Source organism: Suricata suricatta, chromosome 9 (genome assembly GCF_006229205.1).
Source record: "Suricata suricatta isolate VVHF042 chromosome 9, meerkat_22Aug2017_6uvM2_HiC, whole genome shotgun sequence".
NCBI classification, from domain to species: Eukaryota; Metazoa; Chordata; class Mammalia; order Carnivora; family Herpestidae; genus Suricata; species Suricata suricatta.
In genome coordinates, this window is record NC_043708.1 from 139744392 (window position 1) to 139768568 (window position 24177).

General features: G+C 55.7%; 1 protein-coding gene and 1 long non-coding RNA gene across 2 annotated transcripts; both read left to right on the forward strand.

Annotated features, from left to right (window-relative positions):
• Nucleotides 1–1576: 1576 nt before the first annotated feature.
• Nucleotides 1577–5147, forward strand: LOC115302051. Its single transcript, XR_003913406.1, has 2 exons — nt 1577–1688; nt 4849–5147. It is a non-coding gene; the product is annotated as an uncharacterized LOC115302051 (long non-coding RNA).
• Nucleotides 5148–5467: 320 nt separating this feature from the next.
• Nucleotides 5468–23849, forward strand: LOC115302425. Its single transcript, XM_029952329.1, has 5 exons — nt 5468–5660; nt 11725–11890; nt 19285–19360; nt 19741–19774; nt 23486–23849. Exons 1-5 carry the CDS (start codon nt 5468–5470, stop codon nt 23722–23724), a joined length of 708 nt encoding a protein of 235 aa, XP_029808189.1. The 3' UTR covers nt 23725–23849.
• The last annotated feature ends 328 nt before the right edge of the window (nt 23850–24177 follow it).

Here is a 24177-nt window from a genome sequence, read left to right on the forward strand (position 1 = left end):
GCAGCGGGTGCGGGTGCGGGTGCGGATGCGGGTCTGGCCCCAGCGCTGCCGCAGCGGCGCAGAGGCGGCTGCAGGGGGCCTCGGGGACGGAGTGCGCCGCCGCCACGTCTCCTGTCGCAGGTGGAGAGGCAGCACTCGCATCCAGTAACCCCCTCGGCCCCTCCCCGGGGTCCCCGGACCCCAGGGGACGCCCCGGATCCAGTTTCGGCCGTCTTGTGAGCCGGCACCCCTCCTTCCAGCCTACTTTCTCAAAGGACAGGCGGGATCCTTCCAAAAGCAAGGCAGACTGTAGTCCTCAAGGGCAAGACTTTTGTATTTCTACGCATATTGGCCTCAGGGATGAACCAGTGGACTGAAGCAAGCGGTCTAGGTTACTTTTTTTAGATGGGCAAAAATTGCATTTGATTGATCTCTGGAATAGATTGGGGGAAGAGATGGGGAAAAAAGTCGCTGCTACCACTTCTTTAAAAAGTGAAAAATGTCTCCCTCCTATTCCAGTGTTAAAAAAAAAAAAAAGGAAAACTAATACATTGGGACTTTCAGGGCACTGGATTTGGGAGAAGGATACAGAGACACAGCCCTCAGGAGGTGACCCACATGACAATATTTGCCCACAGAATTGGCATAGCCAGAAAACAATGTCCGGGCGTGGAGCTGGCAGGATCTGAGCCTCAGTCACTGCACTGTTTGTTAAAAAAATAATAATAATAACAAAAGGGTGGGCATAGTTAGAATGAAGGTCCTGGGAGTCACAGGAGAAGGCCTGGCAGTCAGCAGGGCTCAGTTGGGGACATCCACTGGTGGCTACTGCCAGAGACAGTGATTCTGATAAAAAATGAAAGGCTCACACAACAGCCTGGAAAGTGGGGCTTTTTGTTCGAGTGAGAGTTAGAAAGCGAGTATGTGCACATTCTATGTACCCCACCCCCAGCCAGCCCAGCTGTAGAGCACCTGACTTTGTGCAGACACTGGGGAGACTGCAGGGACCCCCTTTCACCTCCCACCTCCCACATTTGATTTTCCTAGAAGGTGAAACCTGGATAGAGGCAGTGTTTCCTCCTCAGAGCCAGAGACCCCCAGGTTTATCAGAGCAGCCTGTGTGCTGCCTCTGATGCGTGCAGACAGAAAAGATGTCATCCCCAAATCCTTGCAGAGAAGAGGGCTCCTGATCTGCTCGCGTTGGGTGTAGCTGTAAATATGGTGTCTCAGCAGTTGTAAAATTTTGTAGTTCTGATGTGAAAGCTCTTGTCTTTAACATCCCAGTTGCTTGAAGGGCTAGTCCATTTTGACATAAATGAATCCTGCCATGCTCTAATTTTATTCCTGGACATGTAAAGGTTCGGAGTCCGGGGGGGGGGGGCGGGGGGGGAATACAAGGTATATTTACACGGCCAGAAAGTCCGTGGCCAGCCCTCTGGGTCTGGACTCCGCAGGGTGCAGCTCGGGCTCCGCGCCCCTGCTGACAGGGACCATGTGTTGCTGGTCTCTGCAGCAGCGACTCTGGTGTTCATTGTTGTCTCTGCTCCCGCGGCCAGGACCGTAATTAATGTCACTAATGGTTTTCCCACCCGCAGAGTTTAGCCACTTGGGAGAATGAGAACAAGATCCACTGCACGCAAACTCTGCTCGAGGGGGACGGCCCGAAAACCTACTGGACCCGCGAGCTGGCCAACGACGAGCTCATCCTGGTGAGGCGCTGGGGCCCTGGGTCGGGCCGCCTGCCCCCAGACGGGGCCGCGGGCTGTGGGCAAGCCGGCCTCCTTCCCCCAGAGGGACGCTGTCTGCCCGGGGCTAGCGTGTCAGCGGAGAGCCGGTGTGAGGAGCGCGCCGCGGGGCAGAGCAGGGCCGAGGAGGCCGGGCGGCCACACTGTGACCCCATGGCGACGTGGCGGCTCGGAGCCGGAGTGCGTGGGCTCTGGGAGGTCGCGGGCTGTTTCACGCTGTGGAGGAGGGTTTTTTTCTTCCCCCTCCTCATTCCCCATTTTGCTGCCAGGGAAAGATTTCAGGAATTTTAGCACTCAGCACTGGGGGCCTCGGAGAGCATTTTTACCCCTAGACTTACTCACCACCTGCATTGGCCTTGGGGACCCCCACACGTCAGGCTAACTCGGGAATGTCCAAGTGTAAGTGGAAGGTGGTGTGTGTGTGGGGGGGAGGGGGTCCTTTAGAACTGGAAAGGGTAGGCTCTACCTTAAAGGTACTCAGCTTAAAACATCTTTGTTTTCTTTATTTTTAATTTTTTTAAATGTTTTTCATTTTGAGAGAGAGAGAGAGAGCAGGGGAGGGTCAGAGAGAGAAGGAGATACAGAATCTGAAGATAGGCTCCAGGCTCCAGGTTCTGAGCTGTCAGCACAGAGCCCGATGTGGGGCTCGAACCCATGAACTGTGAGATCATGGCCTGAGCTGAAGTCGGACGCTTAACCAACTGAGCCACCCAGGCGCCCTCAGATTAAAACAGGTTAAACATTCCTGGCCACACAAAACATACCTGCTGAGGCCAAGCTAGAATCCCCCATAGTTTAATCACATACCTCCTCCTCCTCTATTTTCGGTGACTGGGAGGACAGGGCAATGTTCTTGTCATTGTCCCTTTACATTTCAGAATAGACCAAGCTTTCCCCGAAACAACTCCATCCCCACCCTCTCGCCCCCACCCCCTCGCCCTCCACCCCATACAAACGAAAAGGAAACGATACCCTTTGTTCTCCATCAGCTGGCCCTCTGAGCCAGCTGGCCTGCCCCGTCTTAGTGAATGTCACCCTGCAGTGTTGGCTAGGGAGCCAGCAGAATGGGACAGCCACCCTGTGTGACCTGGGCGTGGTCCTTCCCTTCCCAAGCTGTGGAAGGAGGCCTCACACTAACATGTGACCTCTGGGGTCGTTCTCAGGCCTGAAATTGCGTGTTGGTTCTGTCTCTACTATTTGACTTGAGGCTGCTTGGTCTGCCTCCTCCTGTCCTTCCCCCATGATGATCTGAGTACTTGTGCTTTTATAGAGAAGGTACTGACTTCCTTTGCAACCTGGTTACTGCTGTTTCCAGGGAAGGAATCCTTGATGGGGTTGGGGGAGCTATCTGAGGCTGACACACGGGAATTCAGGAGAAAAAGGAACCAAAGGTCCACTGGTACCAGAGTTAGCAAGGATCTCCGTTCCGGAGCATGGCCGAGGGTCGGCTTGCTGCACAGGAAAGTGTGATATTAACCTTGTAACATCCAAGCGGCCAGAGCACTGGCTGCTGGAAGGACGCCAGCGCCCCCGCCCCCGCGCGCCCCGCTGTGCGTCCTTCCCTGGCTCAGCAGACGAGCCTCCGAGGGAGCATGAATTCTTGGCATCTGAGACCTGAAATATGGGCTTTTGTTTCAAGGCTTGTTATCATTAATAAACCAAAATGCAGGGAGATGCTGTCTCTTTAACAAGGGGCAAATTATCCTAGTTAAGTTGAAATAAGCTTTCCCAGAGCCAACAGTAAATTGTCCCCGGGGGTTTAAGCTGCCTTCTGTGAAACAGGATCTTCCCCCAGACCACTCCGGAACATTCTAGAGTTTCTTTCAGGAGCCTTTCAGCATGGCTGCAGGCTGAGAAGGACTTCCCAGACGTGGTTGGAAATGGGATTTTCCTCTGCAGCATGAAGCCACTTGTTGGCTTGGGCGAGGTGTCAGATACGAGGGTGGTTGTGGACACGGACAGAGTCAGAGCCCCAAACATGCCACGGCCGTAGAGCTGAAAGGCCGGCACGTCTAGAGGTGAATTTCGGCGGGACCTCTGCCCTCCTTCCCCTGACAGCACTGGTGATGGGCATTTGCTTCCTCAGTGTCACTCATGACTGCTCTTTCCTGAGACACACGGGATAATGTCCCCGCACGTGCTCCCTGAGAGCCATCTCCTGGTCAGCGGATGGGCCCAGGCAAGACCTGAAGGGCCGGGTTTAGCCAGGCTCTCGGCCTCGCTGGGGCCTCGAGCCCCTCTGAGAGTCTGAGAGGGGACCCCCCCCCCCCGAAAGGTGTACGTCTGCAGACATGCCCACATCAGGTCTTCAGACTGGAGAGTTTTTGGGTTTTGGTTTTGTTTGCTCAACAAACATACTGCTCTCCCCGGTCCACCCGCGTGTGGGAACCCAGGAAGCAGGCCTGTGAAGAACTGCTAGTCTGGGGGAGGCTTAAGATGGCTTCCTTACGGACAATACCACCTCAGGGCGCAGAAGAAAAATCTCCGTCTGGGGAGTGATTTGTGCCCTCCCCATAGCAAACAGATAAACAAACAAAGAGCCATAGAATTTTAGCTGGAAAGAGCCTTGGGGATCATCTTGTTCTGCTCCATCCCTCCCTTCCTCTCCGAACCAGCAAGGGAGGCAAGGCCGTGCATGCCGCGCGTACCCCGCCGTGTGCTGCAGAGCTGGGTCCGGGTCTGGTGTGCAGGTCACTTCCTGGCAGCCTCTTCATACCCTCGCCAACGCTGTCCCGTCCGGCTGTCCCCCCTTGGCTCCAGCTACCCGGGCCCCTTCCTCTTCTGAGAAGAGACAGAGCCACCTCTGAAACGTCCAATGTGACTTCTCCCCTTTCAGTTTAATGTTTAAAACCAAAACATTTCTTAAGTCAGCATTCACAGGCTCCAGAAACAAAAGAAAAATTGCATATAATTCTACCCCCAGCTGCATCTCTGCCAGCATGGAGCTTAAGGGAGAAAAGAAGGGGGGAAAAGACCTTAGCAGTTAGCAAGAGCACATGGCACAGGAAATTGAATGTCTGTTACAAAGAGTTTTTAACAGGGCAGCGTGCGGCCTTATTAGCGATGTGCTCTAAATGGTTTTGCACAGGCGTCTGCTCTGATGGTTTTTCCTTCTTTTCTGCAGACGTTTGGCGCCGACGACGTGGTCTGCACGAGGATTTACGTTCGGGAGTGAAGGTGGCCGGCTTCCCGCTGCTTTGGGGGTGGGGTGCATGTTTCCCGAGAAATGTCATAGGTCTGAGCTGCCAGTGGACCTTCCCTTACCCCGTATCAACGTTAGGTGACCCCGTTTCCCCTGTGACAGTGTGGTAGCGTCCCCCCCCCCCGCCTCACCGAGGCCTCCGTGCCTCTGACTCCCTGGCGCTCTGTAGTTTGGCATCACATGGTTTGTCAGTCATTAAACTGGTTGTCCACACTTCAAGACTTTTCCTGTCTCTGAGCTGCCTCTTCGGTTTCCGCACGGGGTGACCGTGCCCCTGCTGTCCTCAGCATTGCGTTGTTCCGCGGTGCTCTCAGCTTCAGCCTGCTGGCGAGTGGCCTGCGGGTGCGCACAGCGGGGGTGGCGAGCTGGGGCCCCTCCCACTGGATCTCGGACCGCAGGTCCAGGTGTGCTGGGACCCCAGTGGTGTTTGCTAATCAGATTAGTCTGTATGTTGGCGGTTCCCAGCAGGAAAGGGAGAGCACATTCAAAAGGTTAATTGAGGGGAACTCAGAATAAAGGGACTGTTTACATAGGGACCCACATGGAGAGCATGAAGAGAATCAACAAGGGACGGGCAGCACTGAGACTAGAAATAGGGGAGTCATTACTCCCCTGTGCCTGGGTCGGAGGGGTCCCAGACCAGAACTATAGCCTAGGAGAGAGCACCATTCAGGAGCTGTGGCTGTGCACCGAGGAATGTAGCCACTGCCCAACCATGGCCCCCGTGTGTGTGGGTAGGCTGGGGGTGGGGGCCGAGGGTTCAGCGTGGCTTGGAACTAGGGGGTTAAGTATCCTGACCTCTCAGCTTTCAATCTCTGATCTAGCTGTGCTGGGGGTGGCGTGCTGTCCTCAAGAGCCCCCCTCCCGGGACAGAGCCAGAATGGATCCGAATACGTAGGTGGACAATGCTCCATCGTTGCCAACTCTTAAATTTTAAAATCAGATTTCACGTAAAACTCGATTTCTCTTTCCTGAAGAGAAGTTTGGGAAACTGGCATTCCTGAGCCGACATTCCCAGTGGGTATCAGCTGGCAGCTCCCCACCTTTTAAGAGGAACTTGTACTGTCCACGCCTCCGTGGACCCTGCCATTGCCCCTGCCCTCTGCTGCCTTGCTTTCCTGGCTTCTTGGGCATCTCTCCTGGCTGTTCTAGGTGAGGGTTCTTGGCAGAGCTAGGCTACAGTTAGCTGACCAACAATGCTCAGGCATGGATGAGGCCAGAGGGTGACCCTCAAAGAGCTCACATTCTCATGAGGCAGACCCCTGAGGCCCAGGAGCCACTGCCTGAGTGTAAATGAGCACATTTCCCTAAATCCTCACACCTCTGAAGTCTAGGGCTTCACTTTGCAACGGGGGAGCTCAGCCCCTCCCCAATACTCGGCCGCTTACGGGAAACTGTGTGGGGAGGGGTCTCGGTGGAGCTCACATCCCGCAGTCTGCCTGTCGGGACTCTGTGGACTTCCTGTCATGCTGCCCTCCACGAACGGACCGGTGGCTCCGCTGCCAGGCCACGTAGCCTCCGAGCAGGGCTGGGCTGGGGTGGGAGTAAGAAAGACCGACACTGGGCTATACACACCTAAGCGACCTCTACATGTCCCCAGAACTTCTCAAAGCCCTTCATGAAAACAGCCCCAGTGCCACCACCACAGTGGGCACAGATACCAGGACACTCGTTCCGCTGTGCTCTTTGGGGCTTAATCACTTGCTAGAAATAGCCAAGTGCACACTCAGTACCCACACAACAGTGTCCTATGGCAGAGAGCAAGCGCTAGAGACCTGCTTGCCAGCTTCTTGGAGGAAGGGGGTCTGCAGTGGGGCCTGTGAGGGTGGGGAGCACGTTGGCACTGGTACGCAGTGGAGAGGAAGGCCATGCAGAGGGCCAACCTGACTGCGAGTGTTCGAGACTTGAGGCAAGTGAGAGGACTGAACTGGCCACAGAGGAGGTCAGGCCGCACGGACAAGGAAGGGCCGGCCCGACCAGACTCCACCGGCGGATACTGGGCGCTCCTCTGTGTGGACAACTGAGTGGGGCCCCAGCCATCCTGGCACACACACTTTCTGCTTCCTGCTGCTGCGCCATCTTCTCCATACCCGGATTTGCTGCGGGAGGGACACCGTCCCCGCCACTCAGTGATGGTCTCGTGTCTTGGTTGACGGGAGCATCCATTTAGGTCCTGTTGTTCTTTAGGACATGTCACATAGGGCGCATGTGTTTCCTTCTAATTTGCCTTTTCTGGGGATGAAGCACAGGTACAGTGATGGAGGCGACGGGCTATAACCCTCATGTCAGCCCACAGGCATGTGGGTACGTCCGGATGACGAGGTGCGGTGACCACGTGGTTCACTCCAAACATCACTGAGGCCTTTCTCTTAAGTCCTTTTCCGTTCCCATTTTCCAGGAAAAAAGGCACAGTGTTCTTCATTCCCTCTTGGCACACCCTGAGTGTTCCAGGGAACCCAATCTGGTAACTATTGCTTTAGTCTCCAGCGTGCACACACCTTGTGTAGGATATAGTTTACACACGTGGAGCATGAAAGCCATACAAAGATCATGGTCAGCAGGCTAATCTCACTAAAACACTGTTCCACACGTGGCATTCCGCTGCCCGGCATTCCCCCTGTCAAAGTGCCGTCCAGCATTTAAGGCCTTCCCGATTGGCCTCCCCAGGTAAACTAGAAAAAACAAGGGCCGCCTCCTGGGCACACTTTCAGTTCCCAATTGCTAGAACCTCCCGCCACTCTCGGCGCGAAGGAACGTGCTCACCCTGACCTCCAGGACGCCCGGCGGAAGGAGCGAACTGAGAAGTCAGCCATCTTGGTTTTCGGCCGCTGGTTCCGGTCACAGGACCGCGTGGGCCAATCACCGCTGGCAGCGGGGCCTGGCGATTGGCTAGGCCGCGTCATGTGACCCTGCCAGGCGGACCTGCGCCTGTCGGGGAGGCTGGAAGGCGGCAGAGAGCACACACGCCGGTGCTGTGTGGACCTTGGGGAGGTTCCCGCCGGGGGCCGACGGGGCACCCGCCTGGACGGATGGGGTGAAGGTTGGTTGAGTGGAGGTTCGCGGAGGACCGAGGGCTTCCCCGACGCCGGTGAGCCTGGCCCTGGGGCCGCCGGCGTCCTAACTGCGCCTGCGCGCTGGGCCTCACCTCTCTGCCCCGGCCCCGCGCCAGCCTCGCCAGCCGGCCCGCCTGCTCCCCACAGGGCGCCTGTGGCGGTGCTGTCCCATCACCTAATGCTGCTGGGGTTCTGTCCTGCCCGCTTGTGTGGTCCCCGAGGCCAGGACAGCTGCTTCGCCATCTCTGCGTCCCCTTGGCGCTTGGCGATGGGGGTGCTTCTGTAAACACACGCTGATGATCTGACTGAAGGGGAGCCAGAATTTTCTGCAAGACCCAAGCCTTTCTGAACGGATGCCCTATAGGCAGAGCAGCCGTGGGGGAGCATGCCTTCAGCAGCAAGGCCAGCCCCAGTAGCGCTCAGTGGGTTAGGATTCTGTCGCAGAGGCAGGCGGGCAGGGTTTCCAAGCCCCATTTGAAGGAAAAGCGAAAGTGTTGCCTGATTGTCGGCCCGGTCTCTTTCCTAGCCCCTCCCTTGCGCTCCTCCCCCAGGAGGGGCCCCGGAAAGTCCTAGCTTGTTTGCCCAGGCTGCTCTGTAGAGTTGAGCATGCCACCGTGTTCCGGCCAATGAGACTTACAGGGAAATCTACTAAGGAGCTTCTGGGAAAAAGCATTTTCCTCCCGGTAAGAGAGGAGCACCCGAGAAGCTCCCTGCTGCTTACTGCCGGGGAGTGCGGTGTGAGATTGCAATGCCTGGAGCCGATGCAGCTGCATTCTGCCCATGAGGAAAAGGCCAAGAGAATCTCGGAGATGCCGACCCAAAGTCATTGGGGTAATACGGTCCCTACCTCTCTGGAGGTATTGCTATGTGATTAAAAAGAGAAAAGCTCTTGTTTGTTCAAGACAGTTACCCAGTGGCTTCCTTTCTTGAAAGCTTTTAAAAGCATTCCTAATAAACAGGTGCCGGAAAGGAGGACAGAGGCCTGTCTTGCTTGCAAATTTCCAGAAATCCTTGTCTTCATCATGACGACCAGTGCGATGGAACACCAGCACAAAGTGCCTCCTGCTCAAAGGAAAAAGTAGTGTTGAAATATTTTAGGCAAGATTTGTAACATCTTTCTCAGTCCCCTCTACTTCACCATGACAGCCAGGGTGCGGGAGTAAACAACGGTATGGTCAGAGAAAACGTGGGGAAACAAGCTTGCAAGTGCAGCCTTCCCGCTGCCAACCTAACCCCGCCACAGAGACCTCAGCCCTTCCTGAGACGGCCTGTTAGTGCCTGCGAAGCCCTCAGTCCTGTGAAAACGTCACTTGCACCTCTGTCGGTCCTCCCTACTGTCAAGGAAACACCGTGCCCCAAGGTGAAGGACACGCATGGGTGTCCTTGGGTGAAAATTAGTCTTCGCGAAGTCCGCAAAGAGTTCATGACGTGGAGCTCAGAGTGCGGTCGAAATCCCCCCGACTGCCACTCTTACACTGGACAGACAGCGGTGCTTCTCCCAATCCATCAGAGCCCCTCCGCGTTTAAGCATCTCAGGTGTGGAGAGATAGAACCCAGGAAATGAGTCACTCATTTTTTTTTCCTTTTCCTTTTAACTCACAAAAATTTCAAGCACATGTAACAGTAGAGAGAATCGTAAAATGATTCCCCATGCACCCACCACCCAGCTTTCACAACCCTCAAGGTCAATCTCGTTTCATCTACTCATTACTCTCTTGAATCATTTTGAAACAAATCCTAGACATTTTATGGATTCACCTATAAATTTTTCAGTGTATGTCACTAAACGTTGATAATTACCTTTAAACTAACTACAATTATTGCACTTTAAAGATTAAAAATAATTCCTAACGTCATCAAATATCCTGTCAATATTCAGATTTTCCTGATTGTCTCATAACTTCCTTTGCCTGATTGTTCAAATCAGGATTGAAAATAACCATACTTTGTGATCAGTTGATTTTCCTTTTAAGTCTCTTCTCATCTATAAGATCCCCCCTCCCTTATTTTATTTTTTAGGTGTACTTTTAGAGAGACTGGTTCTCCTGTAGAGTTTCTCACAGGCTGGGTTTTGATGATTACATTTCCATAGTGTTGTGCACTGTGTTTCTCATAAATTGACAATTAGGGGCAGGCGTCCGGTCAGGTTGAGGTTTGATTTTTCTGGAGAGAGCATAGCAGGGGTGGTGTGCCAGCTTCCCTGGAGACCGCGTGGCCGGCTCCTCTCTCTCTGTGATGTTAGCAGCCGTTGGGGGCTCCACCTGTGGTTTAGCTGGAGGTTAAAACATGGGGATGTTCTATCATTTCTTCATTTATGAGTTGGGATTCTTCCGTAAGAAGTTACTTCCTCATCCCCTATGTGGTAATCCTGAGCTGTCGTTTAACAGGAAAAGCATAATAAATGTTTGATTCTTTCCTGTATTAACTGGTTTTCAAAGTAATAAGTTGGTTCTCCTGGCATTCTTCAAAGGTGACCAATGCACTTTGGGTTTTCGTTCTAATCTTTTTCTTCGGGTGTCACTGTGAATCTGTAGATCGGAACACACCGAGCACAGTTCCCGTCACTGCAGTGTTATTCTGACGGGTGTGAGAGGTGGTCCGTGTTAGCCAGTGGGAGCCTCTTCCAATTCACTCTTCAGCCTTCTGGAAGGATCCTAGTTGTCTTTGATAACTTCTTTGCCACTCGTGTAACAAGATGCCCCGAGTTCATTTGGACATTTCCTGCTTCAGACCTGGTACCAGCTGTTTGTCCTGGGAGATCTGCTTTCAGGAGGCACAATCTAGGGGCCGGGAGAGGGGTTAACTTTTGATTCTAAGTCAGAAGCCAGAGTTTTAGGACGCAAGAGGCAGCTCACAAACAAAAGAGCTACTCTGCAGTCCTCTATTCCCTTTGTCTTTTGCCCAAGACGATGCTAAACAACCTTCAGATGTTACCGACACTGGTCGGCCAGTTCCCTTCCTTTTTACTAAGAAATCTGAGCAGTTTCTGAGCAGCCCCTCTGTCACAGGGCATGGGGTGGAGGCAGGAGGCTTGGAAACGTTTGCAGGCAGCTCAGCACCAAGCTCTGGGGACAGCTGCGTTAAAGAGCACGTGACTTGATGGACACTGGTCGCTTCTATTCAAACTCTACTTCGTGGGAGGCAGGCTTAATGTTCCATTTCTTAGTAGGAATATTAAGCAGAATTTCTGGGCAAAGAGCAAATTCTCAAAAGGATTCTGCAAACATGATGTGTTCTATCTTTGCCAAATGAGTAATTTATCTTTCTGGGAAAGATACCGACAGGACTTGGGCTAATTTACATAATAAAAAAAAGATGACACACAACTGTATGATTCCATTTGTTCCACAAGAGAAGGAAACTCCTCACTTACGGTGAATGAAGGGGAGGGGCTTGGGGTGCTCCGGAAGTGGACTTTGGCCCCGTCTTGGAACAGTCCCACTCAGCAGGAGGGGGATTTCAGGAAGCCAGCCCCCCAAAAAGTTAGCTGCAGAAACAATGTGTGGGAAATATTTATTGACTCACGACTCTTGCAAAGAATATAATGAAAAGTAAAAACTCTGAGAAAGTTTGAAAAAAACTCCAATTCTCAGAAATACATGGAATAATGTTAACATTATTTTTCTCTTCTCTAGTATCAGGAATCGGCTCAGAAAAATGTTAAGTTCCCTTTGATCATCTTTTAAAAAACAAAACAAGTGGTGTCATTCAGTGCCAAGAGCACCTCAGGGACCGGAGCGGTAAGCCCGGCTCGCTGACCTGCCGTGTGACCCTGGCCCGTCCGCATCACCCCCCGGGCCTCCGGCCGCCCCTCTGTGCAGCGCAGAGGACAGAGGCCGGACTGGCGGCCTGGGATCCGCCGACGAGAGCCAGCGGTGTCCGCCCACAAGGAAACGGTTAAGGCGACCACGGTAAGCCAAATCATGGAATTCTCTCCAGCTGTTTAACAGAACGCGGGAGTCGTGTGTGTGCTGGTGTGGAAAGATGTCCAAGCTATGTTACGTTTAAAAAGAAAATGAATGATGATCTAGTTTAATGGGAAAAAATAAAGACTATCTGGTTAGCTCTTTCCAGGAAAAACAAAACCGTAGATGAGACACACCAAACTGCTAATAGCAGTTTGCCTCTGAGGATTGGCCGTTTTTACTCATTATTTCTGTATCATTGGGATTCAGTTAGAATGGGCAGGCATTACTTTTGAAATTTAAAACACATTTTCATGTAAAAAGAGAGTCTGGCCCTCTAGGTTTGGGATGGAGCCCATGAATCTGAGTTTTTGTGAATTTGTTTTCTAAGTGATTTCAGATAGAAAGACTGAACCAATGTCACCGAGTTCTCTTGCAGCTCCAACACTTTACTCCCCAAGTTCATTTGACTTGTGACCTTGGAAACAGGAAGAGAAGGACCAAGCAAGAGAAAAGGAGATGCAGGACGGCGCAGCATCGGAAGTACGAAGGCAGACAGTCTGTTTTGGCTCCACGGCTTCCAGGTGCCCGGTGTGACACGCACAGCAGTCTGGGGCAAGACTCCCCGTTTGCCAGGGTCCCCATTTGCATGAGGACGCTCAGGCTCGGAGTGGTTAAGTCCTCTGAATGAGTCACCCAGTTGGTAAATGGCAGAGCCAGGACCACAACCCCAGGCTGTCTAACCCCGGAGCCAGTGCATTTTCCATCCCATCCGTCATCAGGGACCTGAATTATTTTCCTTACTGTGATCATCAAGGATTGTGTTTGTGGTTTAATGATATCAAATAGCTTCTCGTGGGAAAGGAGGAAGGAAGAAGGCATAACAGCAGCTGACCTTTAATAAGGGCTCACTGTATTGGGGTCCTGTGCTAGGCACTTTCTCATCGTTACTTTTAATCCGATAGTAGGGCAATCAGGAAGGTACTGTTTTCACCCCCGTTTTGCAGATGATCAAACTGAGCCTCAGACTGAATAACTTTGCCCTAAATGAATAAAAGTTGGTAGTGAGGTTGAACCCCAGCCTTCCACCCGAAGGCAAGCCAAGAGCAGGGACGTGGGGAGAAAGGGAGGAGAAGTCAGAGCGTTCCTCAGCCTCCACGGGGCGCCTGTGTCTCAAGGCTGTCATCGCCTCACACAGCAAGGAGTCACTGGGGCCTTCCCGAAGGAAAGCACAGCCTTACCGCCCAGCCCAGCACTGCCGGGATGCCGGCCAGCCTCCCCCCCTCTCAGAGTGGATTTCCTTTGCCTACGATGATAGGTATCCAGTTTCACCAAAGGCCCCCAACTCCCGGATCTGGTTTTAATCAGGAGCCACAGCTGAACTCCAGCGCAGTTGTCCTCAGCGAGGCCCAGATGGAGCCCAGCCCCCTTCTCTTCCCCAGAGGCCTCCTGGAGAAAGAGCTTTGGCCTTGGATGGTGGCCCTCTGGAGGCACCATTCAAGGCCCCTTCCTTGGGGCAGTGTCTCCAGAAGCTGGACACAGTGACGTAGAAGATACAGGGGATCCAGGCTCTCATGACCAGGATGGAGGGCTCGCATTCTCTGTGGTTCTCAGCATCGTGCAGTTACAGACCTCCCCTGTGCCTCCCCCACCCTGCCTGGAAGGGCTGCTTGGCCGGACCTGCTGTTCTCGTGGAGCCCGTCTTGGGCCAGATGACACCGGACAAGGAATCACAACTGAACAGCTGTGTGGCCATGTCTGAGGCAGAAGCCATAAACCTGTGGGCACATGAATAACTTCTGATTTATCCCAGCCCGTTCATGGAGAAGTAGGCATTTGAACTGGGAGATGAAGGGTGAGGAGGGTTCTTCATGCGGCACTGAAGGGCCAGGGACAGGACGGTGTGGTGGCTTTGGGAAGCCCAGAAGCAGTCCAGTGGCCGCCTCTGCCTGAGTTCGATAAAGGGACCCCTTCAGGGCAGACACAGAAGGCATGTCATCCCCCGGCTGCAGTGTGCACGGTATCCAACTATACTAGTGGCCCTGGGGCCAGGGCAGCTGCATCGTGTCTGTCTTTCACGTTTTCCATTCCGCTTCTGATTGTGAAATCCCTATTTTTTTTTTTTTAATGAAGTGATTCCGTGTGGTTACAGTGAAGGTAACTCTGATCCCTGACCTGGGGTCAGCATGTGATCTGGTCAAAGCCAGTCAGAACACCACAGCTTCCTGGTCGGAGTGATTGGCTCTGGGAAGGGCATGTGATGCAGTTGGGCCAATCAGAACCCTCTTTGGGGCTGCAGTCCAAGCATTCAGAGAAGAGATGCCCCCTTTTGGCTGGGTTTGCTGGTTCTCAGTTTTACTTATGCCCCGAGCCTTTGAGCCATCGGGTGTTACTTTTGGGGAGACTCTGCCTGAAAATGAAGCCAACAGAGAAATATACACAGCTGAGAAATTGAGAGAGAAAGGAATTCTGGTACTATTTGATACTCTTTAAACTCACTTCTAGAACATTCCAGTTACAAGAACCAATAATTTCTCTTTTCTGTTTAATCTAGTTTGAGTTTTTATGCCTATAATCAACAGAACTAACCATTATGGAAAGAATTGCTGGGATTCAAGCCAGTGGACTCAGAGCCTTTAGTGCTTTGAAAACCCAAACGGAGAAAGCTCTGGCTGGGGGCCTCGAGGCTTTTACATCCAGAGCTGGGGATGAGAACAAGGGCCTGGGGGCCAGATGGGCCTCCACCCACAGCCCAGCCCTCCCCAGGTGCCGTCTCCCTGTGCGCTCACTGCTGCTCTGGGGCCCGGGGGCGGGGGCGGGCAGCTGGGTCGTGCACTGGTTCCTGCACCCCTGATGGGGCTGAGCCTCAGCTGAGGGGCTGGTGTCTGAGCTTGGGGGTGCAACAGGGCCCCGCTGTCTAGGGAGGACCGGGGGAGACGGCTGCCTAGTGAGTTGGCAGGAAGACGAAATCTGACGCTCTCATTTTGTGTAACGCAGTCCACTGTCCCAGAGCCTTTGTATGTGCTGACCCCTCCGCCTGGGCCGCCCTTCCCACGTTGTCATCTGACGGACCTCCAGTCTGCCTTCAAAAGTCAGCTGGAGGGACCCCTTCTGGGGCAGTGTGAAAGCGCGGCTGCAGACTGCCTGCTCCTGCCTTGATCTGGTTGGTCTTCTGATGTTGACTTTGAGCAATCCTAAGCGTGGGAGGTGACGCTGTGTCTCCTGAGCCTAAGTCCATAAAGGCCATGAGTACCATCTTGTTCTCTGGGAGGGCTGTTCTGGGGTCCCGGAGACACTGTGTCTGCAGCCCAAGACCGCCATGCTGCAGAGCCCACACGGAGCCCCTGAGGTGGACGCCTCCAGCCGGGCCCACTCTTCACGTGCCCCGTCCGGACTCCCGGCCCCAGAACCTGCAAGCACACGGAGGTCGCTTCGGAGCAGGAGGAGGCTGGAATGCCAGTCTTGACTCCCGCGGGCGAGCGGCGGCGCTTTCCCTGGTTTTCTTTTCTCCCCAGAGTTGGTCGCACGTTGCTCTGGCAGAGCCACGGCCGCATGGGCGTCTGTCTCTGCTGCTGAACTACGAAGTCCCGGGGAGATCTGGGGCCCGGGGACAGGAGGTAGGGACGTGTGTCCGTCTCCGTGTTTCCGTGCCGGGGACAGGAAGTAGGGACGTGTGTCTGTCTCCGTGTTTCTGTGCCGGGGACAGGAGGTGGGGACACATGTCCGTCTCTGTGTTTTCGTGTCGGGGACAGGAGGTAGGGACCTGTGTCCCTGTCTGTGTTTCTGTGCCGGGGACAGAAGTAGGGACGTGTGTCCGTCTCCGTGTTTCCATGCCCAGGGACTGCACTTAGGAAGCACTAGCAGACAGGAGAGGGAGACAGGAGGGCTTGGGGAAGCTCTGTGCAGGCCCCGCTGTCACAGGCAGCAAGAGACGCCTAGCCGGGGGAGCACTGCAGGACCCTACCGGCACCGACACAAGACAGGTGACACTACGCTGGACGTCACGGGGCGGCTCATGGCAGGATAGACGGAAGCCAGCAAGGCACATGCTGGCCACAGGCTCCTGTCTGCATGGCCACACGCAGCATCAGCTCCATGGGGGTGGAGTGGCCTCCACCGTATGGAGAGGGGAGGTCTGCGGCCAGGAGCCCTCCCTGGGACATTTCCTGGACTCCCCTTTAGAAACGAAGGCATCACAGGCACCATTCGGTCGTGGATCTGGTTGTCGTGATCGTGCTGGGCAGCGAGTGGGTTGCTGAGCAGAGGCCCGGTGGTGCCAGCAGCTCTTCTGCCGGCGAACCAGAGAGCTGCGCCTCAAAGCTGGGGGTCGGTTGCGGGAGCTCACCAGCTGCTTCTCTCGCGGGGCGCGCTCGGAGTTTAGCGGGAAAGCAGCCCCGTGAATGTGGTGGTGGGGACGACCCTCCCCACTGCGCACCTGGCCTCGGTTAGGAGGGAGCCAGCCGGGCAGGACTGCACCCAGATCTCAGGACTGAAGGGCTACCCCCAGCAGACACGTGGGCGCGCTCGTTGGAGCCTTGAGTAGCCAGGGAGGTTTCAGGATGGGGACACTTGCAGACAAGGAAGAGGGGACTCGAAATTGAGCCAGAAGATGCAACTCATTAGATATTCACAGTCCCACCTTGTAGCCAGCAAAGCCGCGGGGGATGGGTTTCAGTTTGGGATGCCAAAGTCTGATTGGGGTCCACTGAGGGGCAGCGGTGTGGACGGCAGAGACCCCCGGGCCAGGTGGCCCTGCTGCTCCTGTCCCCCAGCAAGAGACCTGGGTGAACCTGTTTTCCCGGCCCACAAGCCACACCCTGGCACCCCGCTGCCCCTGGAGCTCCCAGAGCCCATCGAATAAACAAGGTTTTCAGGTCAACCTTCCACCGCCCGCAGTGCAGGGTGGCGAGTACAGAGCCTGTCTGCGGGGCACCCGCCACCGCCTCCCTCCTGGGCGCCCGGGGCTCTGGGCTGCGAGCAGGCCTCTGCCTAAGTGGCTGCCGACGTGGCGGGAGACCTTCAGGCTGGAAACGTCCCCTCCAGCTCGTGCTCCGCCCCCTCCGCCCTCACCATGACCCAGCGGGGAGAGGGGCGGTTTGAGGACACTCGTGAAAGATGCGCACAGAAATGCCGTGCTGTCCCTCGGGGGCCGTTACCAGGAGGTGTGGGGGGAGATTTAGCTGGCGGGATATTTTCCAGTGAAAGAATACAGTAGCCTTGCCCTTTTCAGTGTACCCAGTGTGAATGTCAGGCAAGCATCTTGCTTCCAAGAGGCCGTATGTGTTCATGGTGCAAAATGGAAAAGCACCAAGGGGTCCCTAACATAAACTAGGTCTCCCTCCGGGTCCCCAACTCCTGGAGGCAAACTGTTAGCACTTCCTATGTGGCCGCAGGGAGGTTCTCTGCATTTCGCGAGGACCCTTGTGACGCCCCTCAGCTCCGCCTGCCGCCTTCCCTGCTCTTGCTCGTACCCCAGGAGACCGAGGCTTACAGGCCCCTGGTTCCCAAGGTCCTGGGCAGCCACCTCGGGTGGGGCTCCGTGGAGGCGAGGCACGGTGGGAGATCGGGCGTAGGAGAGAAGAGCCCTCACGTCCCCCTTCCCTCCGCCTTGAGTGGCTCCTCCATCGGGCTTCTTCCTCTGTTTGGATACAGCTGCTTCCTCTGTCTCCTGTGCCTGGGCTGGGCCCCTGCCCAGCCCTTGCCTCCTCGACTCTGGTACCACTTGCAATTCCTGAATTAAATTCTCTCGACCCAAGAAAACTTGAATGGAATCTGTTTTTCTAACCAGACCAATTCCTCTTTCTTAAAGCTCCCAGTTAGCCAGAAACTTCCATGCGTTCACCTGAGTATTTCCCTTTCTGTTCCACCCCAGTGATGACTTTCAAACACGGTTTGCCTACTGATACACCTTGTAGGGTTGTTGTTACTTTTTTGTATCAACGTAGACAGAGCTCTCTGCGTTTTTTTTTAATGCTTTTTTATTTATTTTTGAGAGACAGAGAGAGACAGCACGAGCAGGAGAGGGTCAGAGAGAGAGGAAGACACAGAATCCGAAGCAGGCTCCAGGCTCTGAGCTAACTGTCAGCACTGAGCCTGATGCGGGGCTTGAACTCACAAACCGTGAGCTCATGACCTGAGCCAAAGCCGGAAGCCAGACGCTTAACCGACTGAGCCACCCAGGTGCCCCTCTGGTTTTTTTTAATGGCCACACAGGATCCCTTTTTTTTGAACAGTCCCCATGATGAACGTGGAGGCTTTTTCTAGGTTTCTGCTATTAAAAATTACTCCTGGGTGAACTTCTTGTGCCCACGTCACATCGTCCGTGCAGAGGGTTCTCCTCAGGACACACATCTAGGAGGGAAATGCTGATTGGACACACGTAGTGTTTTGATAGATGTCAGCTTGCCCTGCAGAGAAGTTGTGCAGATGCACACCCCCCCCCCCCCCCCCCCCCCCCCCCCCCCCCCGCACAGGCAACGTCAACATGCGAGCCCGAGCAGGCCCTGCATTGAGAGGTTTGTGAGTCCCTGGTGTGTAAGTGTCCTGAGTACGTGTGACGTGAAATCAGTACATGGAGAAGTGCCGTGGGCAGGGCCAGGTCAGCAGCCGCCGGCTCTGCCACTGACGGGCTGGATAACCTCGAGCCAGTGCCTTGGATTCCATGACCTCAGAGCCCCCTCGCCCTCTGACCCCTGCGATCAAGGGCTTGCAAACCTAGCAGAGCGGCAGAACCACTGGGAGAGTGTAAAAGGTGACGGACCCTGGACTCCATCCAGGGGCTCAGCTGCGGTAGGCCCAGGGCAGGACCTGTGGTGCACTGTGAGCCCCCACCCCGAGCCAGGGCAGGGACGAGTGACTCTCCCCCCAGCTGCTGGCCCAATATGGGAAATACTCTGCTGGAGAGGGCAGCCCTGCCCAAGGTCATGTCCCCTTCCCGGGGTGATTGCATCCACTAACTGGTCCACTAGACGTGGGAAGGCCTGGTCCCTCACCCCAGCTCAGGACAGTTCAGATGGCACATGGGGTGAGTGAGGCCTCCGTGGAGCCGAGTCTTCCCCCTCAGCCCACGCTTGTTCCCCCCGCTCTTCATGGGCACTGATTCCAAAGGCACTTCCCTGAACTGCATCTCAGAGCTGGCTTCCTGGGCCCTGGAACCTGCATTCCAAAATGACAAAGCCCTCCGCCCCCACCCAGGTGACGTGACCTGTCGCCTCTGCCCGCTGTGAAGGTTACTGTGGATGCGTGAGATCTGCATGTTTTTACTTTCTTGGTGCTCTAGACACTCTCTCAGAAAAATGCTTGTAAATACATAAAATGCATAGGGTTACGAATGAAGTCATCGTTTTGAAATACGGTTATCATCATATTTTTTGAATTGCAATGTGATGTCTCTTTATTAGCCCATCAGCCGAGACCCAGTGGCCGCCTGCAACTACCGTCACCCTGAAGAGCAAGGAGCAGACGCCGCATCTCCAGGTACCTGCGGCGACTGTGATTTCCGTGGAGACAGAACCCAGGGCTGCGGTCTTTTTTTTTTTTTTAATTTTTTTTAATGTTTTATTTTATGTTTGAGACAGAGAGATTCAAAGCATTAGCAGGGAGGAGCAGAGAGAGAGGGAGACACAGAATCAGAAGCAGGCTTCAGGCTCTGAGCTGTGAGCACAGAGCCCGACGCGGGGCTCGAACCCAGGAACGTGAGATCATGACCTGAGCTGAAGTCGGAGGCTTAACTGACTGAGCCACCCAGGCGCCCCCTGTGGTCTTAATGGAGAGAGATGCTCGATTCTTCTAGAGGCTCGGAGAGACAAAGGTGGCCTTATGATCTAAGTCCACACCCTCCGAAATTCTCTCTGCAGATCCCTGCTCCTGTGGGTGACCTCCCGGGATCCAGTGAGTCCCTTGGCCTTGTGGGTCCCTTGGTCTAGCGTGTGTTCCTGCTATAAATCTCCAGGTGGCCTCTACTGCCAGCCCGAGGGCAGATTTTTAAACAGAGCAGGTGGGCCGTCCAGGGGCCTCTCTGATCCGGGCACGTGGTGGGGCAGCTGAGCCCAGGGCACCGCCGAGCCGAGGGCGCTGCTGGCGGCACAAACAGCCCGTGCTTCCCAGTGCGAGCAGCTTTCCAGTTAGGCACAAACAAGGCACCACATTGTTTTCCACATCATCCATCCAGAACACCTGTCCCTCCTGTTGGGGCTTGAGCCTCCTGTACTTCTGGCTCTGATGTTTCATGGAAAGCCGGCTATTTCCCGCCCTGCTGGGACGGCCCTTCGTCTAGGCCCGCAGCAAAGGCACTGGCTGTAAAATTAAGGGCTGCACCCATTCAGGGTGTGTTAACGCCTTCACTCCTCTGAGTGAGCGATTGTGGCTCATCTGCCCTGAGCTGTAAGTCAGAAGCGGTGTAATGATGGGGAAGGGGGTAGGGGGTATTTGCTGAGTGTCTCAGACATGGGACAGAAGGGGCAGGACCCAGAGGGAGGCTCCAGGTGGCCTTGCCCGCTAAAGCGCATGCCCGGCCCCCCAGGGCCACCTTGCTCTGAACGATGTCGTGAGGACGACACTTGTCCCTCCAAACCCATGCCCTACTAGCCAGGGCCACTAGGAAGTCATTCACGTCTTTTAGCCTTGGTGTTCTCACTGTTTTTTTTAATCTTTATTTTTGAGAGAGAGAGAGAGAGAGAGAGAGAGAGAGAGCACAAGCGGGGGAGGGTCAGAGAGCGAGGGAGACAGAATCTGAAGCAGCTCCAGGCTCTGAGCTGTCAGACAGAGCCCGACGCGGGGCTCGAACCCATGGACTGTGAGATCATGACCAGAGCTGAAGTCGGAGGCTCAACCGACTGAGCCCCCCAGGCACCCCTCAGTGTTCTTACTTCTAAAACAGGACAGTAATGCGCTGTGGCCTGTGACACGCGGTCGTCGTAGGGCCTGAGTGAGAGCATGTGAACACTGAGCTCTGGTGACGGGAATTCACACAGAGGGCAGGGCATGGGTGCTTCTGGGAAAACGGTCGCTGTGTACAGACGTGCGTGTTGTCAGTGTTCAAAGGAGTCTGGCCTCCCTACCCCACTTGCCAGGTATCTATCTGGCTTCTATCTACCCTGTTTGCCAGGCCGCTCCACTTGGCACGGGGCTGTGGAAAGCATGCCATTTTATAGCGCACACGGTGTCCCCGCCTGCCCTTGCGGACAGGCCACAGTTAGCCGGAGGGCGGGAAATGGGCCTTCTGTTCTGTAATGGGCTTTTGTGGCTCTTAGACCACGAGGGGGACGTGGCTGCCGCCATCTTTTTCCTGTTATCCACAGAGAGAACGTTCCAAAAACAGCAGGTGGATATTTTTCTCTTTAACCGCTTGATGCATAGGAAGTGTAGCTGCAGCCCAGAGGGCCGACTGTCCGCCACCGAGGTGGCCGTGGCCTGGCCGTGTGGCAGAGAGGTGTCCACGCTCGCTCTATGCCACCCTCGCTTGGAGTCTTTCTCCTGCTCTGTGAATCCTGAACGTCCTGCTGTTCTCACTATAAAAACCCTGGTCTGTATGACGCCCGGCACTGAGAACAATTAGCCCACGGTAGTTACAGGGACGGGGAGGGCGGGGTAGACGGTGTGAGCTCTTTGCAAGGGGTGACGCCCCCAAGTCCATGTCTCCTGCTCCCAAACGGACGTCCCTCAGACTCGAGCCCCTGGAAATCCTCTGCAGTTTGAGGCCAGCAGAGGCAGGGCTGGAGAAGGTGTTGGAAGGGGAGGCCCCTTCTCCCAGCTCGACGCCTGGAGCCAGAGGCCGGGCCTGAGGGGGGCCCCTCCCCGCCGTGGGACACGCTGCCCCTCCCCCGCACTGTTCTCCAAGCCGCCCTGGTGCGGGGCATGCGCTTCAGAATCCCAGCGCTGGGGCCGAGGTGGGCAGGAGCTCCGGTGCCAGCGCCTCGGCTGTCGCATGGGGTAGTGACCGCTCCTCCGTCGAGGGCTGGCGGAGGACCGCCTGGCTCGAGGCAGGAACACACAGCCCGAGCGCAGGCCGGGCGGGATGCTAGTGGTGAGCCTGCCTGCTCCCGGAAGCCTTCTTGCCTTTGTAGGCTCTGGCGACCTGGAAGGACACCTGGTTTTCGTCTTTGCGGGGACAAGGCCCCACTTTCTCCTTGGGCAAGTCCCTACCACGTGGGGGATATCAGCTTCTTCCTTTATGAAACATTGGGGCGCGTGTGGGCCGCCTGGGTCGGGCCTTTTCCACCACTGGGTTGGTTCTATTCACGCCTGCACATCTCCGGCCCCTCAGGGAGCGCTTATTGAGCCACTATTATTGCCAGTCCCTGTGCTGGGCAAGGGGACAGAGCAGAGAACCAGGAGGACGTGGTCTGTGCCCACCAGGGCCCGGCTAGGCCCCTCCACGGCCCCGTGGCCTCTCTCCGTCCAGCCGCTGGGCAGGCCCGGCTGTCGACACCCCAGGCAGGGGGGCGAGGAAGTAGGAGTTCAGCTCTGTGCCGGGACCAGGGCTGGTGCTGAGGCCGCACAGGCAGGGCCCCCCGCCTGGGGAGGGCACACAGCCGGGGGCGGGGCGGGCGCACCCGCTGAGGGAGCCCCGAGGAGTCGCGCCTCACCCGGACGGGCTGGTTTTCTGGGCGAAGGCTGAGGGCGCTCTGCGCAGAGGCTACAGCAGACCCGAAGGGTGAGGCGTCCAGTCCGCGTGCGGGGGTATCCAGAGGGTGGTGAACAGACGCGGGGGGAGAACCTTGAGGGGCCTGTGCTGTGAATTTGGCCTTTATCCTCGGGACTGTGAGGATCGGAGAAATTGAAGGAGTGCCAGGTGATCAGTGTTACATTATGGGGTGGTCACTCTGGCTGCAGTGTGTGGGAGGGGGGAGTCTGTGGAGGCAGGAGCAGGGGAAAGGCGGAGACAAGGGGGAGCCAGAGACGGGGGAGGGGGGGTGAGGAGGAGGTCAGGGCCTGGGGGTGGGTGGATGCCTGTGGGGGGAGTCTGGGGTGCTCCCAGGATGCTGCCTGGACCACAGGGTGGGGCCGCAGGCAAGGGGGACCGGGGGCAGGGGGTCCACAGACTGGGCGTGGCGGCAGGGGATCTGCTGAGTGGCACGGACAGCCGTGGGCGGAGTGGAAATGTCAGGTTTAGAAAGGACGTTTGGAAGGACAGGGACAGAGGACTGAGGCAGGACACCACTTAAGAAACTGTTTTCTCCCACGAGGAGGGTCGTACGTGCTGGTGGTGAAAACCAGGCCGGTGTTTTCGCGTCCCACCTCGCTGGCAAGGACCCTGTTTACTCACTTAACAATTATTTACTGAGGATTTGCTATGTGCCAGGCATGATGCAAGGTCATTCTTTCATTTCCCCCCCCAATTTTATTGAGGTATAATTTCCATAACATAAAATTTATCAGCTTCAGGAACACAATTCAATGATTTTTAACAAGCTTATTGAGTTATAGAGCCATCACCAGATTCCTGTTTGAGGGCATTTCCATGACCCCCAAGGGCAGAACCGCCCCTAATCCCTGGTCCCACCTCCTGCTGTGTCTCCGCGGGTCTGCCTGGGCTTCACCGTGACCCTCTAATGACCCAGTTTGGGTGGTTCCTCACAGCGCAAGCCCTCTGTCCCTCAGGGCCACCGGTGCTCTGTGTACCCACAGCAACCCCTGGCCCTTCAACAGCCTGGTGCCAACACCCAATGCCCACGTGCTGTCACCACCGGCCAGTGCTGGCGTGTGAAGCCAACACCCCCAAGTCTGCACACCCGTCACATCACCCGGTCACCTGCCGGCTCCAGCACTGGCCCGCTCGCGTCTCCGTCCACCCAAACCCTCACCACCGGCAAGCGTCCCAGGAGCACTCTCCCTGCTGAGGAAGAATCGGGAGGTCCAAAGAGAGAGAAATGACGACCGTCCTTTCTCCCAGAGCCGCCCTCTCCCCCGGAATCACACTTCAGTCTCGTGACCCCAGATGTCGCCAAATAAACGATTCCCTGGATGGCCGCCATCACACACTCTTTCCTCCTGACTCCCGGCGTGTCCTCCTGCGCAGGCAGTCACCGGTAACCGTGAGCTCTCGTCCGACTGCCTCGTCCAACCGCACATCCGCCATCACCATCCCGGTGTCAAAGCCCCACCTGCGCTCCGCTCCTGCCCTGCGTGGGGCGCCGGCTCCTGGCTCCGCCGCTCCAACCCCCGCTCTCGCCCTGCTCACATCTCCCGTCTCTGCTCTCCTCGGTGGCTCGGGGCCTGTCCTTGACCTCACATCAACCCGTTTCTCGTCCCTCTCCCAGCAAAACGTCCCCAGAGCTCATCTAGATTCGAGG